The sequence below is a fragment of the Corvus moneduloides genome, chromosome 31 (genome assembly GCF_009650955.1).
Source record: "Corvus moneduloides isolate bCorMon1 chromosome 31, bCorMon1.pri, whole genome shotgun sequence".
Classification (NCBI taxonomy): Eukaryota; Metazoa; Chordata; class Aves; order Passeriformes; family Corvidae; genus Corvus; species Corvus moneduloides.
The window spans coordinates 632074-648920 of record NC_045506.1 but is presented as its reverse complement, the minus strand read 5'-3'; the positions used below and the strand labels follow the sequence as shown (position 1 = coordinate 648920).

General features: G+C 58.4%; 2 protein-coding genes and 2 long non-coding RNA genes across 4 annotated transcripts in view; 2 read left to right on the top strand and 2 right to left on the bottom strand.

Moving 5' to 3' along the window:
* The window catches only part of LOC116436931 (zinc finger protein 79-like), a 509410-nt gene that overhangs the window by 354125 nt on the left and 138438 nt on the right, over positions 1–16847 (bottom strand). The window lies entirely within an intron of this gene.
* Positions 1–16847, top strand: part of LOC116436957 — a 133737-nt gene that overhangs the window by 22497 nt on the left and 94393 nt on the right. The window lies entirely within an intron of this gene.
* Positions 1153–16847, bottom strand: part of LOC116436886 (zinc finger protein 660-like) — a 163335-nt gene continuing 147640 nt past the window's right edge. The window contains exons 3-4 of the mRNA XM_032094315.1: positions 2068–3311; positions 1153–1442 (exon numbers count right to left, since the gene is read on the bottom strand). Coding sequence (XP_031950206.1) covers positions 2102–3311 — 1210 coding nt within the window. The 3' untranslated portion in view covers positions 1153–1442; positions 2068–2101. The remainder of the gene's footprint in view (positions 1443–2067; positions 3312–16847) is intronic.
* LOC116436955 lies at positions 6820–16487 on the top strand. Its single transcript, XR_004237124.1, has 3 exons — positions 6820–6901; positions 11987–11991; positions 16477–16487. It is a non-coding gene; the product is annotated as an uncharacterized LOC116436955 (long non-coding RNA).

The window sequence follows — 16847 nt, the reverse complement described above, 5'->3', positions numbered from 1 at the left end:
AAACACTGAAACTTAACAGTATTTTAACTCATAACTCAACTTATAGCCTAGGCCTAACAATTCGACTAAGGAACAACACTGAACTTGTATCTAATTTATAACTTCACCTTAACAACAGAGGAATAACCCTTAGCAGCATTTAACCTTACTTACAGCTGTAACGTCCAAGTTACACCTAGCAACTTAACAGAGGAACAACACTTAAAAACACTTAGCTTAGACCTTATGTTTCACATCTTAGCCAAAGAACAACACTTAGCAGCGTTTAAGTGAGTTTATAATGATAACTGAACCTTACCTACAGGCCTAACTTAGGTATCCAAGGTACTTAAACACCTAAGAAAGCAGTATTTCTCCCAGATTGATATAGCATATGCACAGGGGCACGCACACAGACAGAAACAGTCAGAGCAAGCAAGGTTCCTGTGAAAAATTCCCCTCAAAGGTCAGTGAAATCCTCACTTTGGAACCTTTTTCCTCTCCCACTGGGCACAGGATCAGGCCTCGAGGACTGAGGGTATCGGCCCAGGACATGTCGTGGTTCGGCGAGCTCCAGGCATAGCAAACCTGAAGGTTTGCTGGCTCTGACAGGCCCCCTTAGAGGGAGATTGCTGGTCACAGCCCACGGTGGCCCAGGAGAGCTCTAAGGGTCTCCTTTTGGGCCGCTGTTGAGAGGGTCACAAGAGAGTGGGCTTCAGTCATAACGATGTTTCATCCCGGCCACAGTTTGGGCCAGCACTTTCTCTGAAAGTGGGAGAACAGGAATGCTATGCCATTCAGGCAAGAGGAATCTTTTCCAGGGCTGGTCATAAGGAAAGCAGGAGCTCCTCAGCAGTTCCTGGGAGCAGACAGTATTTCTGACAAGCTCGGAAAGAGCTGAGCCCAGGTGCTGTTTTAAAGGCCAAGGCCTAACAAGCGTTTCTCAGATCACGCTGCAGCCTGGAAAGGAGGAGAGGGGAATGCACCAGCACACTGGGATCCCAGGGATGTCCATGGCCTGGGGTGATGCTGGAGCAATGCCAGGCACCCACCAAAGCCACTCTGTCCCTGCCCCCTGCAGCCGCACAGGGGAGAGAAAATTTAACCAAGGGTTCCTGGGATGGGATAAGACTGGGAGAGATCCCTCAGCAAACACCGGCACGGGCACAACAGACCCAGCCTGGGCACAGGGAGGGTGTTTATTACCAACCAAATCACAGCAGCACAAGGAGAAGGCAAAGAAATCTCTCCAACACCTTCCCCCCACCCAGCGGGGATCACCCGCAACGGGGGTCACCAGGGCTCTGCCCAACGGGGGTCACTGGGGATCATCCAACGCCGATCCTCCCACGGGGGATGGAGCTGGAGCAGCGCACGAAGCTCTTCCCGCACTCGGGGCACTCGCGGGATATAGGAGAAGTGTCAACGAAGAATGTCTGGACTTCAGGCGGCTCTCTTGAAAGCTGTTTATTGCATAGGCAAAGTTACAGCATTTCAGGGAGTGGGTATCCAGAGCCAGCCCTACAGCTGCCATCTACAGCTGTAGGCATACCTGAAGCCACCTTCTGTTCAAGCTACAAAGCATTTTATACTTTGCTGAGTATCTTAATACATAACAACCAATAAGCACCATACACAATACTTTTACCTTTGCCTATAGCCTATCATAGCTGCTACCATGACCATATTATAGTCATTATTATCCAATCACTAGAGTAAGTTACAATTTAAGCTTACAATGGGAAATTCTCAGACCTTTCTTCTTCTTGCTACATCAACATTTCTTGTTTGCCTGCCATATCTCTCTTTTTGGTAAAAACATGTTTTCTATTTACTTATGCTCTTCTTGAGACTTATTTACTTGGTGAAAAACATGTCTTTGTTTGTAGTCACATACCTTCGTCCCTAATCATAAAAATCTCCTTTCAACTCATCTCCAGCCTTTTCCGTCTCAGTTATTCAGTGATCACTGGTTCAGCAAAACATCTTTTACTTTATATCAAAACTTGCTTTCATTTCTATCTCATCCTCAGTTTCTACATTCAAAGATCTTTCTGCCAAGCCTACATATCTGTGAAACTTTCTTACCAAACTTTCATCCTCCCCAACAGCGGGGCTTCCCTTACTGGTGGCTCCGTTGGTGTTGGGTCAACTGAGAGCTCTGTGAGAAGCTCTTCCCACACTTGGGACACTCGTAGGGCCTCTCCCCAGTGTGAATGCGCCGGTGCCTGATGAGATGGGAGTTGCGGTTAAAGCCCTTCCCACATTCCAAACACCTGTAGGGCCGTTCCCTGGTGTGGATTGTCTGGTGCCGGATGAGGTTGGAGCTCTGGCTGAAGCTCTTCCCACACTCCCCACACTCATAGGGTCGTTCCCCAGTGTGGATCCTCTGGTGCTTAATGAGGTCAGAGTTATTGCTGAAGCTCTTCCGACATTCCAAACACTTGTAGGGCCATTCACGTTTGCTGGTGTGGATATTCTGGTGGCTGATGAGGTGGGACCTCCACCTGAACCTCTTCCCACATTCCACGCACTCATAGGGCCGTTCCCCAGTGTGAATCTTGAGGTGCTTGTTGAGGTTGGAGTTCCAGGTGAAGCTCTTCCCACATTCCCTACACTTATAGGGCCGTTCCCCAGTGTGGATGTTCTGGTGCTGGATCAGGTCAGAACTCGTGCTGAAGCTCTTCCCACACTCCAAGCACTCGTAGGGCTTCTCCCCGGTGTGCATGCGCCGATGGCTGACAAGGTGGGAGTTGCGGTTGAAGCCCTTCCCACAATCAGCGCAGCGGAAGGGCCTCTCCTCTGTGTGTGTTGGCTGATGTTGGAGGAGTTTCGTGGTGGTCTGAAACCTCTTCCCACACTCAGAACACTCGTAGGGCCTCTCGCCAGTGTGGCTGCGCCGGTGGACATTGAGGCTGGAGTTGCGTCTAAAGCTCTTCCCACATTCCAAGCACTTGTAGGGCCGTTCCCCAGTGTGGATTGTCTGGTGCCGGATAAGGTTGGAGCTCTGGCTGAAGCTTTTCCCACACTCCCCACACTCGTAGGGTCGTTTCCCACTGTGGATCTTGCGGTGCTTGTTGAGGTCGGAGTTGCAGCCGAAGCTCTTCCCACATTCCCCACACTCATAGGGCTTTTCCCCAGTGTGGGTCACCTCGTGCCGAACCAGGTGGGAGCTCTGGCTGAAGCTCTTCCCACATTCCAAGCAGGTGTAGGGCTTTTCCCCAGTATGGATAACCTGGTGCCGGATCAGGTTGGAGCTCTGGCTGAAGCTCTTCCCACATTCCAAGCACTTGTAGGGCTTCTCCCTGGCCTGAGGCTTCTCCCTGGCCTGAGGCTTCTCCCCCAGCTCCGAGCTCCTCCTGGATCTCCGGCTGCCTTCCCGGCACAGGGGGGCTCTTTCCTGCTTGGATCTCTCTGAGCTGCTTTTGCAGCCCCTCCTCGTGCGGCATCTCCGGGGCTTTTCCTCCTCCTCCATCCGCCCACGCCTTGGGAAGGACAAATCCTGGTTTGGGGGAAAAATGAGGGGTGAGCCCGTTGGGCTGGGGGTTCCTCCTGCCCAGGTCCATCTCAGGAAGTCACCGGGCATTTTGTGTCTGTAAAACTCTTCAAACCACCAACATTCAGCCAAAAAAAGCCTCTCAGGAGTTCCCCCTCTCTGATCGCCACACTTTGGTGTTTCGTGGGTTCCCCTTCCCTGGGCTGATGGGGGTCCCGTGGCTCCTGCAGTCCCCCCTCTCCAGGATCCCGCTTAGGGATGATCTGGGGATCCCACATCCCCCCATCCACTGCCCGGGCTCTGCCGGCAGCAACCATCTCCCCCTCCCTCCCCCCAGCAAAAACCCCAACCAGTCGTGGACCCCCGTTATCCGCCCAAGTGGCATTTGCGGCTCAGCTTTGGAGTCCTCTCGGCTCTAACTATCCACCCCCCAAAAAAAACCCACCGGGGACTCTCCGATATATTTGGGGCGAGCTCCCCTTCCCCGCTCACCTGCGGGATGCGGGATGAGGGCGATGATCCCAGGGCCGGAGCTGCTGCGGACGCAACGGACGCCGGAACCGAGAATTTCTTCCTGTTCCTCCTCCGTTTCCTGCTCCTCCTCTTCCCCTCTCCCACTTCTTCCTCCCGCTCCTCCCCTGGCTCCTCCTCCACTCCCTTCTCCCGCTCCTCCTCTTTCCTAATCCCGCCTCCTTCTGCTCTTTCCCCCGGCCTTTCTCCCGCTCCTTCCTCACTCCTCCTCCTCCTCTTCCTCCTCCCCCCCCATCCCTTCTCCCTCCGGGCCCAGCGCCCACCCTTGGCCCCCCCCGTTTTCCGGACGCGGTCGCATCCCGCGGGAGGAGCCGGGATGGAGCCGGGGCAGGTCGGGCTGGGGCAGGGCTGGGCTGTAGGCCCGGCCTGGGAGCTCCCCACGCGCCCCCTCCCCAAATTCCCCTGGCGGGGGGCGCTGGGGGCGAGGGGGGGGCGCAGGTGGGGTCCGGGTGGGGAGCGCTGGGCGCTGCGGGTCTGCCTGGCAACTGGTGAGTCACCAGCGCCGCGCGCTCTGATTGGCTGAAGGTTGTTCAGCGCCTTCTCTGATTGTCTGAATTTCGCCGGAGTTTTTTGGGGGAAATTTTTGTGGGGTCCTTGGTGGTCTGTGAGGAGGTTTGGGGGTTCGCTGGGTACCGTGTTGGAGTTTAGGGGCCTCCTAATGCTCCCCTAGAGCGGGATGACACGGGGGGGACACACGGGGGTCCCCATTCCCGATCCATCCCGGGGCAGGTTCTCCTCCCCCCCCCCAGCAAATCTCGGCCCCCCTCGCGGGGTACCCCCAAATCCCTCCCCACCGCCCTCCAATAAACGGGACCGGGGTGAACTGGGAAGCTTTATTGGGAACACTGGCAGCAGCCGGGCAGGGACAGAGTGACAGCGGGGCTGGGGGGGACACACGACCCCCCCAAAATCAGCGCGGGGATGGAGCGGGGGGTCCCGGCCGGGCCCGAGGCCACGGGGAGGGGCTGCGGCTGCCGGCGGCTCAGGAGCTCTGTGGGCAGAGCAAAGGGGGTGACACCGGGCTGGGGGGCCCCGGGGGAGCACAGAGCTCCGGGGGAGGGGGGACACGAACGCCGGGACCCCCCCTCACCTTCTTGCTCAGGTAGAAGCCGAGCCCCAGCGCCAGGAAGACGAAGCCCAACACGAAGTCCCCGATCCCCGTCAGCATCTTGCTGCGGGCGGCGTCTGGCGGCATCTCTGGGGGGTCTGCAGGGGTCAGAACCCCCAAAACCTCTCAGAGACACCTCGAGATTCTCCAAGCACCCTCCCAGTCGCCTCCAGCCCACCCAGGGCCCCCTGAAACCTCCTCCCAATCCCTCCCCAGCCTTCTCAGGACCCCCAAACCCTTTCCCAGTCGCTTCCCAGCCCCACCAGGACTCACCAAGACCCCTCCCGGTCTCTTCCCTGCACAACCAACCTCATCCCAACCCCTGTTTTTCTGTCCCCAGTCTTCTTTCAGCCCCTCCAGGCTCACTCAAACGCCCTCCCAGTTACACCCAGCACCCCCACACTCCCTCCCAGTGTCCATTAGGACCCCTGTAGCCCCATCCCAGCCTCCCCAACATCCTTCAAACCCCTTCCCAGCCCTTCCAGACCCTCATTCCCCTCTCCCAGTTTAAACCAGGCTCTGTCAAACTCCCTCCCAGTTACTCCCAGCACACCCCAATTCCCGTCCCAGCCCCTCCAGTCCTCTCCCCAGCTCCCCCCAGCGCTGTGGGGGCCGGGCCATACCCCAGTGCTGGCTCAGGGGCTGCTCCAGGTTGACATGCTCCACCTGGCAGGTGGAGGTGATCCCACACCAGGGGGAATTTCCAGCAGCACCAGGAGCTGGTGGGTCCAGTCCCCATTGGGGACGATGTCAGTGGCCACCACGTGCCCTGAGAGCTCCTGCTGGCCCTGGAACCACCTCACCTGGATCTCCGAAGGGTAGAAATCCATCTCGGAACAGAGCACGTGTCTGGGGCTTGGCTGGGAGCTCAAAGGCACCAGCGAGATGGACATGCTGGGGGGCACTGGGAGAGAGCTGTGAGACACTGGGATCAGCTGGTGAGGCATGGAGAGAGGGAGGGTGTAGGGCTGGTGCAGCACTGAGAGGGCCTGGAAATGCAGTGGGAGGCACTGGGAGAGAGGGTGCAGGTCTGGGAGTGGCCTGGGAATGGACTGAGAGCGAGTGGAAGGGATTGAGAGGGTCTGTGGTGGCACTGGGAGGGACTGGGAATGAAGTGCGCGACACGGGGAGGCCGAGTCCAGTGCGGGGCACTCGGCGCTGAGGGTCTGCCTGGCAACTGATGAGTCCAATACCTTCCCCCCACCCAGCGGGGATCACCCGCAACGGGGGTCACCAGGGCTCTGCCCAACGGGGGTCACTGGGGATCATCCAACGCCGATCCTCCCACGGGGGATGGAGCTGGAGCAGCGCACGAAGCTCTTCCCGCACTCGGGGCACTCGCAGGGCCTCTCCCCGGTGCAGGTGTGCCGGTGCTTTCTCAGGATGGAGCTGCCCCCAAAGCTCTTCCCACATTCCGTGCAGGTGTAGAGCTGTTCCCCTGTGTGGATCACCTGGTGCTCGATCAGGACCATGCTCTGGCTGAAGCTCTTTCCACATTCCCGACATTCACGGGGTCGTTCCCCACTGTGGATCTTGCAGGGATGGATAAGGCTGGAGCTCGTGCTGAAGCTCTTCCCACATTCCAAGCACTTGTGGGGCTTCTCCCCGCCCTGAGGCTTCTCCCCCAGCTCCGAGCTCCCCCTGGATCTCCGGCCGCCTTCCCGGCACAGGGGGGCTCTTTCCTGCTTGGATCTCTCTGGGCTGTGTTTGCAGCCCCTCCTCGTGCAGCATCTCCGGGGCTTTTCCTCCTCCTCCATCTGGCCACGCCTTGGGAATGACAAATCCTGGTTTGGGGGGAGAAACAAGGGATGAGTGCCTTGGGCTGGGGGTTCCTCCTGCCCAGGTCCATCTCAGAAAGTCACTGGGGGTTTTGTGTCTGTAAAGATCTCCAAACGACCACGACTCAGCCCAGAAAACCCATCCCAGGATTTCCCCCTCTTTGGTCTCTCCACTTTGGGGTTCTGGGGGTCTCCCTTCCTCTGGGCTGATGGGGGTCCCGCGGATCCCGGGGTTCTCCCCTCTCTGGGCACCGCTCAGGGACCACCTGATATATTTGGGGCGAACTTCCCCTCCCCGCTCACCTGCGGGATGTAGGGGAGACGATGCTCCCGAGGCTGCGGCGGAGAGCGGGCAGCGAACGTCGTGCGTCTCCTTCGGCTCCTCGTCCTGCTCCTCCTCTTCCTGCTGCTCCTCCTCTTCTCTTCTTCCTCTTCCTCCCCCCGCTCCTCCTCTGTGCCCACCCGGTCCCTTATTTCTTACCCCCCCCCCCCGCCCCCTGCAGCACTGGGTGTTGGGTGGGGGAATCCCCCATGAGCCCCCCAGGGATGGGCAGGGGGCTTGGGGACCCCTCCAGTGCGGATCCATCCCCCCTCCCCCGCAAGCCCCAAAGAATCGCTCCAGGGATTCAAGTGGTGGGGACACTTTCCCACTGTCCCCCCTCCTTTTATCCCCCCTCTCCCACCCCTTTCCCATAGTCCTCCCAAATCCCTGCTCCCCTCGGCTCAGTTTGGGGATGACCCACCCCCCTCACGCCACGTTTAGGGCTCCTAAACCTCCCCTTTTACCCCTTCTCCCCTCCTTTCCCATTGTTAGTGAAGCCCCACATCCTCAGCCACAGAGCTCCCAGCCACCTTTTCCCCCAGAAGCTGAAGTTTCCCTGAGTGTTCCAGTTCCAAACTCTTGACCCTTTTTGGAGGCATAAGGTTCTCACCCCGTAGTCTTCCAATTACCCCCCAGCTGCAGATTTTTAGAGCAGTCAAGTTAATCAAGTTCAGGTTTTGTGGACATTGCTGTGTCATTTCCTTGATATCCATGCGAGAGGGGACACAGTGATGGATGGGTTTGCACGGGAGCTGCAGAGCCCCAGAATGGAGAGCCTGAGTGTCCCAGCAGGATTTGCAGGAGTGTGGAGGGCAGCTGGAAAGAAGATCGTGGGCAATATTCTCCTGCCTCCATCTTCCAAGGAAGCTTTGATTCCATCCCTGTCTGCACCGTGCCACGGGGCCCCCAGAGGCCCAGGGAGGTGTCTGGGTGGCCCCAGAAGGACCCTGGGGCACCAGGGAAGGGGCAGGAGCATCCCTGTGGGGCTGGGAGAGACACCCAGAGGGGGCCAGCCCTGGGGCCCGGGCAAGAGCTGCATTCAGGCAGCCAAATTCATGCAGGGTCTTCCCGGGCTCTGCCCAGGATCAGTCCAGAGAGCTCCACTCCTGTCTCACCTCTCTGTATTTTCTTTGTATTTATTTCTGTGTATTTATCCTGTTGACCCTCAAAATGCCATTAGAAATCATTTTCCCTCAAAATAAATACTGACTTATTTTGGTTTTAGGAATTAACCACGGGTAGTCCCTGCTTAAATGACTTCTCTGTGACTTCTTCTGCAGTTTGCTCCTTTACAGCACCATCAACCACCTCTCTTAAAATACAGATCCCTCACTGGAAGCAGGGAATTCACCTGGATCCCCTCCTGGGACCCCCCTGAATCCCCCTGGACCCCCCTGGGACCCTCCACACCCACGCCCTGCAGGACCCCTGTGCCAGGCTGGGCTGAACTCCTGGGCCCTGCGGCCAAACTCTGCCTGGAACCCGCTGGGTTTGGCCCAAAGCGGGGAAAGCTCCGGGAGCAGCAGATCCAATTTTTCCTGCAGTCCCCAACCCCAGCAGAGCGGAACTGGGTGCTGTGAGTCCAATCCCTGATTCTGAATCTCCTTCTCCCTCTCCTCTCCTCTCCTCTCCTCTCCTCTCCTCTCCTCTCCTCTCCTCTCCTCTCCTCTCCTCTCCTCTCCTCTCCTCTCCTCTCCTCTCCTCTCCTCTCCTCTCCTCTCCTCTCCTCTCCTCTCCTCTCCTCTCCTCTCCTCTCCTCTCCTCTCCTCTCCTCTCCTCTCCTCTCCTCTCCTCTCCTCTCCCTTTGGGTGATCACAAATCCCAGAGCGGCTGCAGAGCCCCGTGCCCAGTTCGGGTTTCCCAGCAAAGAGAGGCCTGGGGCTGAGGTGCCCTGGGATGGCCGCGAATGGGGGTCCGGGGGTCCCCGAGGTCAGGGAAAAGGGGGATCCAGGGGCTGGGAGAGATGGATACCTGGAAAGGGGGTGCAGGGGGGTGTTGGTGCAGGGTCAGGGGGTGCAGGGGGGTCCCGGAGCTGGGGAAGGAGATGCAGGGGGGTCCCAGTGCCGAGGAATGGGGATTCCAGGGGGGCCCAAGGAAAAAGCCCAAAGTCCCCTCCCAGGGGGGAGCACGAGCTGGGTCAGGAGCTCCGGGGGAAAGAAGTGACCCCGGGGTTGGGGGAGGCCTGAGAGGGGCTCACAGGCTCCAAGAGGACATGGCCCCCCAGAGACCCCCCCTCACCTTCTCCCACAGGTGGAGGCTGAGCCCCAGCCTAGGAAAACAAAGTCCAGCATGAAGCCCCTGACCCCCGTCAGCATCCTGGGGGGATGTCCAGCGGCAGCTCCAGAGGTTGGAGGGGGCAGGATCCGGGAAATGGCAGCAGCTGCTGGGAAGGGACCAGGACAGAATGTGACAGACTGGGATGGACTGGGACAGACTGGAACTAGAACCCACTGGGACCAGAACTGGGGCAACAAGGGAGCAGCTGGGCCCATGCTGGGGTCATACTGGGATCATGCTGGGACTGACAGGGTCACACATGGAGTGACTGGCATAGTACTGGGAGTATCTGCGAGTTACTGGGATCATGCTGGGAGCAACTGGGACCATGATGGGGGCAAAAGGCATCATAGAGGGACTGACTGGGAGTGACTGGGTTCATACTGAAAGTGACTGGGGCCGTACCTGACTCGTACTGGGAGGGACTGAGAGTGAAAGGAACCATACAGGGCATGACTGGGAACAACTGGGACCATGTTGGGGGCAAGTGGGATCTTACTGGGAGTGACTGGGAACATAAAAGCTTGAGTGGAGTTTTTATCCCGTGGCATTCCCAGGGAGCAGCGGCAGCTCCGCGCCCCCAGCCCGGGGGGTGGGAGCAGGGGAACCGCTGGCAGCACCTTCGGGCCACAGCCGAGGGCTGGGGGGCTCCTCCCCCACTTCATTTTCTCTGCCCAATTCAAATCATCCCCTCCCATTCAAATCCCCTCCGTTCACATTTTCTCCCCACCATTAAAGTTTCCTTGCCCCAATTCAACTTTTCCCCCCAGTTAAGCCCTGAGGGCCCTCCCCGCCCCCGGCTCCTCCCGGCAGGACCCGGCCGGGACCTTCTGGAAACAGCAGCGGAAAGAGTTCAAAAATTCCTCATTACTTCCATCGATCTCCTTGGTGTTGTGGTTTGACACTGGCCAAACACCAGGCACCCACGAAAAACCATTCACTCGTCGTCCTCTGATACAGCTGAGCAGAGAAGGGGAAAAAAACGAAGGGCTTATGGGTTGAGATAAGGATTAAGAAAAAACACTCTAAGGGCTAAACAGGCTCAAACTTAAAGGGATAAAGTAAATTTATTATTAGCAGTCAGAGAAGGATAATGAGGAATAAAATAAGCCTTTAAAACACTTTTTTCCCCTCAACCCCTCCCTCCTTCCCACCAACAGTGCAGGGAAACAGGGCGTGGGGGTTTTGGTCAGTTCCTCACCCGAAATCTTTCTTCAGTTTGCTTAGGGAGGGGAGTCTCTTTCTTCTGCTGTGCTGTGGGGTCTTCCCACGGGAGACAGTTCTTAATGAACTTCTCCAGCGTGGTTCTAATTTCACGAGTAGCAGTCCTGCCCGACCTGCTGTAACGTGAGTCTCTCCCACAGGCAAAACAGTCTTCCCAAAACTGCATAGTGTGGATCATTTTAGTCCATGGGGTGTAGTCTTTAAGGATAAGCTGCTCTAGACTGGAACAAGGGCCCTCTTCCTCTATCTCTGGAAGAAAAGGCCCTCTCTCTCTGTTCAGGTCTCCCACTGGATTACAGCTTCCTCCGGCATCCACCTGCTCTGGTGCAAGCACCTGTTCTGCACATGGGCTGCAAGAGGATCTCTGCATCCCCCCATGGACTTCATGAATTATAGGGAGACAGTTTGTTTTATCCCAGTCCTCACCACGGCTTGCAGAGAGATCTCGACTCTGACACTTGGAGCACCTCCTGCCCCTCTTTCTTTCCACTGACCTTGGTGCCGCCACACTGTCTTCCACCACGTGTCCTCACTTCCTCCTCTTTCTCGAAGAAGGAAAAAACTGCTGCTCGTAAGTACCATTACCAACAAATTCCACCAGTTCAAAGACTTCTGCAGGACTTCACAGCGCCGAGAGGCCGACTTCGTCCGAATTCTGCGTTGGGGAATCGCTCGCCATGCCTCCGTTGTTGGCCACGTAGCCCCCTCCCCCCGCCACTGCACGTCCGGTGCCGGCCACCGCAGCACCGGCGCCATTCAATGTCTTTCTTCAAGCGGGGCACAAAAAAGAAGCCACTGCCGCTGCCCCTGCCCTTCTGCCCACAGCACAGCTGGCTAGAGGTGGCCAAGCAGGCAAAGCTTGCCGCTGGCCATGCTGAGATGGCAGTAGCCACGTGGCCGCTTGTGGAGCCGGGATGGCCCTGGCCACGGCGACTCGCCACCCCACGGGAGAGCTGCGCATGGCTTTGATTTCCTTCTTAAATACGTCATCACAGACACGTATAAAATAAAATATAACTATGAAAAAAAAGTGACGGCAGAGCATTTTCTTCTGGGACTTTGGGTTTCTTGTCCAAGCTCCGAGCTGGGTGTGAGCCAGAAACCAGTGGCTGGGAGAGACATTGCTGCTGAAGGGCTTCCTGTTGCCAGAACTAAAGTGTCGAGTATCGAGTAACAGCTTGAGGTTACAGAAGTGCCAGCACCCACGTTCGATTCCTTCATTTCAGGATGACAGCTGAGCTCCACGTGGGATCAGTCCCTGCCCTGGCCAGCGGGGGTCCCTCCCCAGCCGTGCGGTCACTCCCCGGCCCGGCCCTGAGGCGCGGGGCAGTCGCGGGGCAGCCGCGCTCCGGCCCCGTCAGCGGCACCGCCGCTTCGTGCCGGGCAGGAGCGGCAGAAGGAGCCGGGCGGCGGCGGGGGCTGAATCCCCGCAGGAGGAGGAGGAGGAAGAAGAAGAGGAAGAAGGGGCCGGGTCGGCCTGCGGTGTCCGATGGCCGGGGAGCAGCGGGGAGGCCTCGGGGAGCGGCGGCGGGCGGGGCTCTGCTGGAGCCGCCCCGAGGGGTTTGTGCCGCGCCGGGTCCCTGAAGGAGCCGCTCCGCGGGACGGGCGAGCTGGGAACGAAAGGAAATACAGAGAAGAGAATAAAATACAATCAAAGAGCCGCACCGAGAGGCGTCTGCCCCGCCCGCGCCTGAAGGAGCTGCACCGAGGGACGGGCGGAGGGTGAGTAGAATAAAATCCAGAGAACGGAGTAAAATCGAATAAAAAACTGCACCGGGATGTCCGCGGCGCCCCGTGTCACTGGAGGAGCCGCAGCGAGGGACGGGCGGGGCGCGGCCCGGATCGAGCCCCTCCAGCTGCGCCTCGAGCGGCGACCCCGCGGGACCGCGCCGGGGCCGGGCGGCGGCGGCAGCCGGAGCCGGGAAAGCGGCTTGGAGCGGCGGAGACGAGCGGGGTGTTCCCGAGCAGCTCCGCTCAGCCCTCGGGCACCGGGGGGTTCCGGGGGTTGTTCCTGACCAGCTCCGCTCAGCCCTCGGGCACCGCGCTGGGGTCGCCGCGCACTTTTCACCCCCGGCCGCCCCCACGGGCCGGGCCCCGCGGCTCCCGCTGCCGCCGCCTCGGCCCTGCCGAGCCCAGAAACCGCGGAAAATCGCTCCCATACATTAAAAACCTTTTTGGGCGGAGCGAGAGGCGCGGGGGGGTCCTTATGAACTCCCCTCCCCTCATTCGCTCCCGGCCACGGCCGGATGTGGATACAAAAATGCTGCTAGCGAGGATTTTCTTGCTATTTTCTAAGTCCGTGAGAGACTTTTCTCTCTCATAGAAGAGGTAGCAGAGCTATGTAAACAACCAAACACCTGCAGCCTTGAAAAGTCTTGTTTATGGTACAGTAGAAAAATATTTCGACAATGGACGTTTTAGGATTTTAGCCAATCACCCCCAAGGAGTGGCTGATCCTTGTCCAATTAGACTACGAAGAAAAAAGTTATAAAAGAGTTTGCAAAATAATTAAATAAATCAATCTCGCTGCACAATTCCTGCCTGTTGGATCTTCTCTCCTCCTCCACCCTACGGCTGCGGGACACGGTGATATACTGTAGGGTTGCAATAATAGCCGGGCATTAACGCAGCTCCCGGGGCCGTGTCCTGACAACGGCTGCTGCCACAGGGCACGGGGTTGCCGCACTTGGGTATTACAACCAACAAATCTGGGGGAAGGGGACAGCCCTAGAAACCAGGGCTTTGCCCTCGGGAGCTTGGAGCGGCACGAGGGGGATAAAGGATCCCCTGCACTCACTGATGCCCCCAGAAGCAGCTCTGCCCCCGTAAGAACGGGGCTGTATTTGAGAGAGGGAGGATGGCTGGGATGGGATCTGGAATGACACAGACACATGTTGGGATGAAGAGGTTTGGGGGATCCGGTTCCTGAGGAGGTTTTGGGGCACCCTCCAATCCTGAGGGATGTGTTACTGGGAGGGGGGACACACCTGGCTCTTGCACTTGGAGTGCGGCTCCACAGGGAAGGACATGGGGAACCCATTTTAGGGTTGATCCTGCTGCTTTCCACCCGTTTTGGGGGTTATAAACGGATTTGGGTGATTTCCCGGTCATTTTAGGAGGCGGATGTGACCCCTTTTTTGGGAGGATCCTGATGCTTTCCACCAGTTTGGGGGGTTCTAAATGGCTTGTGCTGGACCCACTTTCGTGGGTTCTGACGCTGCCCACCCGTGCTCTGCACTGGTCCGGACTGGTGCTCCCAGTGCCGCGTGGGGCAGGGCCATGGGGACCCCTCCACGGCACAGCGTGGCTGCTTTGGGGCTGGCGGCACTTGCCCGGCACTGGCCATGGGGCGTGTGCTGGCAGCTGGGGCTGTACTGGTGGTACTGGTGGTGCTGGGAGCTCCCGTGTCTGGGGGCAGTGGGACTGAGGTGAATGTGGGCATCTCAGGGGTGTGGTGGGGACGATGGGAAAATATTGAGAGAGGTGGGAAAAAGGGAGGAAGAGAGCAGAAAATGGGAGCTGGAATGCCCAGACCAGGAGTCCAGCCCAGGGGTCTCCAGCCTGACTGCCCCCCAGGAAGCGGCTCCCACAACCCCTCACCCTGTCCCCAAAATCCCTTGGCATCCCCCACCCATCTCTGTATTCCCCCTCCAAAATCTCCAGGCTCCTGCAGTGAGACCAAAGGGGTCCAAATCCCCAACTAGTGTGACCACAAGCCCCAAACTTTTTTCTCCACACAACAATCTTCCCTCTTTTCCCCTTCCTGGCTTCCCCCACAGCAGCTGGGAGCAGCCAAGAGCCCAGCGCTGCCCCAGCCCGACCGGCCCCAGCTCCATCCCTGCTCCTCCCATGGGATGCGATGGGTTTGGGGGGAGGGGGCCAAGGGTGGGCACTGGGCCTGGGGGGAGGAGGAGCGGGGGTGGAGGAGCAGGGATGAAGGAGGAGGGGGAGAAGGGAGGGAAGGAGAAGGAGGAAGTGCAGGAGGAGTGGGAGGAAGAGGAGGGATAGAGGAGGAGCAGGAGCAGGAACAGGAGAAGGAAGGGGAGGCAGCACGTGCGTCCATCGCTCCCTGTATCTGCAGCCCCCCTGCCCCAGGATCATCGCCCCCCCCGCATTCCGCAGGGGACCGGGGAGGAGAAGCTCGCCCCAAATACCTTGGGCAGTCCCTGGGAGGGTTTTTTGGGGGGGGGTTCCCACTGGTGGCTCACAGCAGAGCCCCGGCCGTGGGTGGGGGGATGCGGGGTCTCCCCCCACGTGTGGGTTGGTCTCCCTGGGTCAGGCTCTGGTACCACGTGGCAATCGCCCGGTGCCGGCGCGGGGTGAGGGGGACGCCGGTTTCAGGGACACCGGTTTCAGGGACACCGGTTTCAGGGACTGCCTGGCAGAGCCGGGTTTGGGGGAAGCCCGAGACCTACGGAGTGGGAAGAGCGGAGAGGGGAGATCCTGGAGCTGGGGGACCCCTGGCAGCCTGAAGGGAGGGGGAGGATGGAGAGCAGGGGAACCAGGGACCCCTTGGACACCGAAATGGGGAGCCCAGAAAGGCGGGACCCCTGGGATTCCCCGGACCCCTGGTAGCCCAGAGAAGGCGGGAACCCCGGATAGGGGGGAACCTCAAAATACACAGGACCCCAGAAGCCAGGAGAGGGAAAATGACCCACAGCCCAAAGTGGTGAAAACAGAGAGGGAACTCTGGGGAGGGTATTTTTTGCTGAATCTCAGAGTTTTTGGTTTGAATCAGCATTATTTGGGCTGAACCTTGAGTTTTGGGGGGGAGGAGTGAACCTTGGTGTTTCTGAGGTTAGTTGAGCTAAATGTTGGTGGTTTGGTTATTGTGGGGGGTAGAATCTTCATAATTTGGAAGGGCTTTTTCCTGGATATTGAGGTTTTCTGAGTTTTGGGGTGGTGTCTTGGTGTTTGGGGGTTTTTTTGGCTGGATTTTAGTATCTTGGAGGTTTTCATGGATGTAAGAGCCCAGAGACTTCCTGAGATGGATTTGGGTAGAAGGAACCCCCAAGCCACTGCACTCACCCCTTGTTTCTCCCCCCCAAAACCAGGATTTGTCATTCCCAAGGTGCGGCCGGATGGAGGAGGAGGAAAAGCCCCGGAGGGGCCACATGAGGAGGGGCTGCAAACACAGCCCAGAGAGATCCAAGGAGGAAAGAGCCCCCCTGTGCCAGGAAGGCGGCCGGAGATCCAGGGGGAGCTCGGAGCTGGGGGAGAAGCCTCAGGGTGGGGAGAAGCCCCACAAGTGCTTGGAATGTGGGAAGAGCTTCAGGTGGAACTCCAACCTGAGGGAACACCAGAGGATCCACACTGGGGAACGGCCCCATGAGTGTGGGGAATGTGGGAAGGGCTTCAGCCGGAGCTCCCAGCTGATCCAGCACCAGGTGATCCACACTGGGGAACGGCCCTATGACTGCTTGGAAAGTGGGAAGAGCTTTGGCTAGAGCTCTGCCCTGAGAAACCACCAGCACACCCACACTGGTGAGAGGCCCTATGAGTGTTCTGAGTGTGGGAAGAGGTTTCAGACCAGCTTCAATCTCCTCGTACATTAGTGAACTCAAGAGAGGAGAGTCCCTTCCGCTGCCCTGAGTGTGGGAAGGGCTTCAAGCAAAATTCCCACCTCGTCACCCAGCGGCGAATCCACACTGGGGAGAGGCCCTACGAATGTCCTCAGTGTGGGAAGAGCTTCTCCAGGAGCTCTGCCTTGACTGAACACCAATGCATCCACCACTAAGGGAAGCCCTGCGAGTTTCTTAAGTGCGGGAAGAGCTTCGTGTGCTGCTCCAGCTCCATCCCCCGTGGGAGGATCGGCGTTGGATGATCCCCAGTGACCCCCGTTGGGCAGAGCCCTGGTGACCCCTGTTCCGGGTGATCCCCGCTGGGTTGGAGAGATTTCTTTGCCTTCTCCTTGTGCTGCTGGGATTTGGTTGGTAATAAACACCCTCCCTGTGCCCAGGCTGGGTCTGTTGTGCCCGTGCCAGTGTTTGCTGAGGGATCTCTCCCAGTCTTATCCCATCCCAGGAACCCTTGGTTAAATTTTCTCTCCCCTGTGCGGCTGCAGGGGGCAGGGACAGAGTGGCTTTGGTGGGTGCCTGGCATTGCTCCAGCATCACCCCAGGCCATGGACAT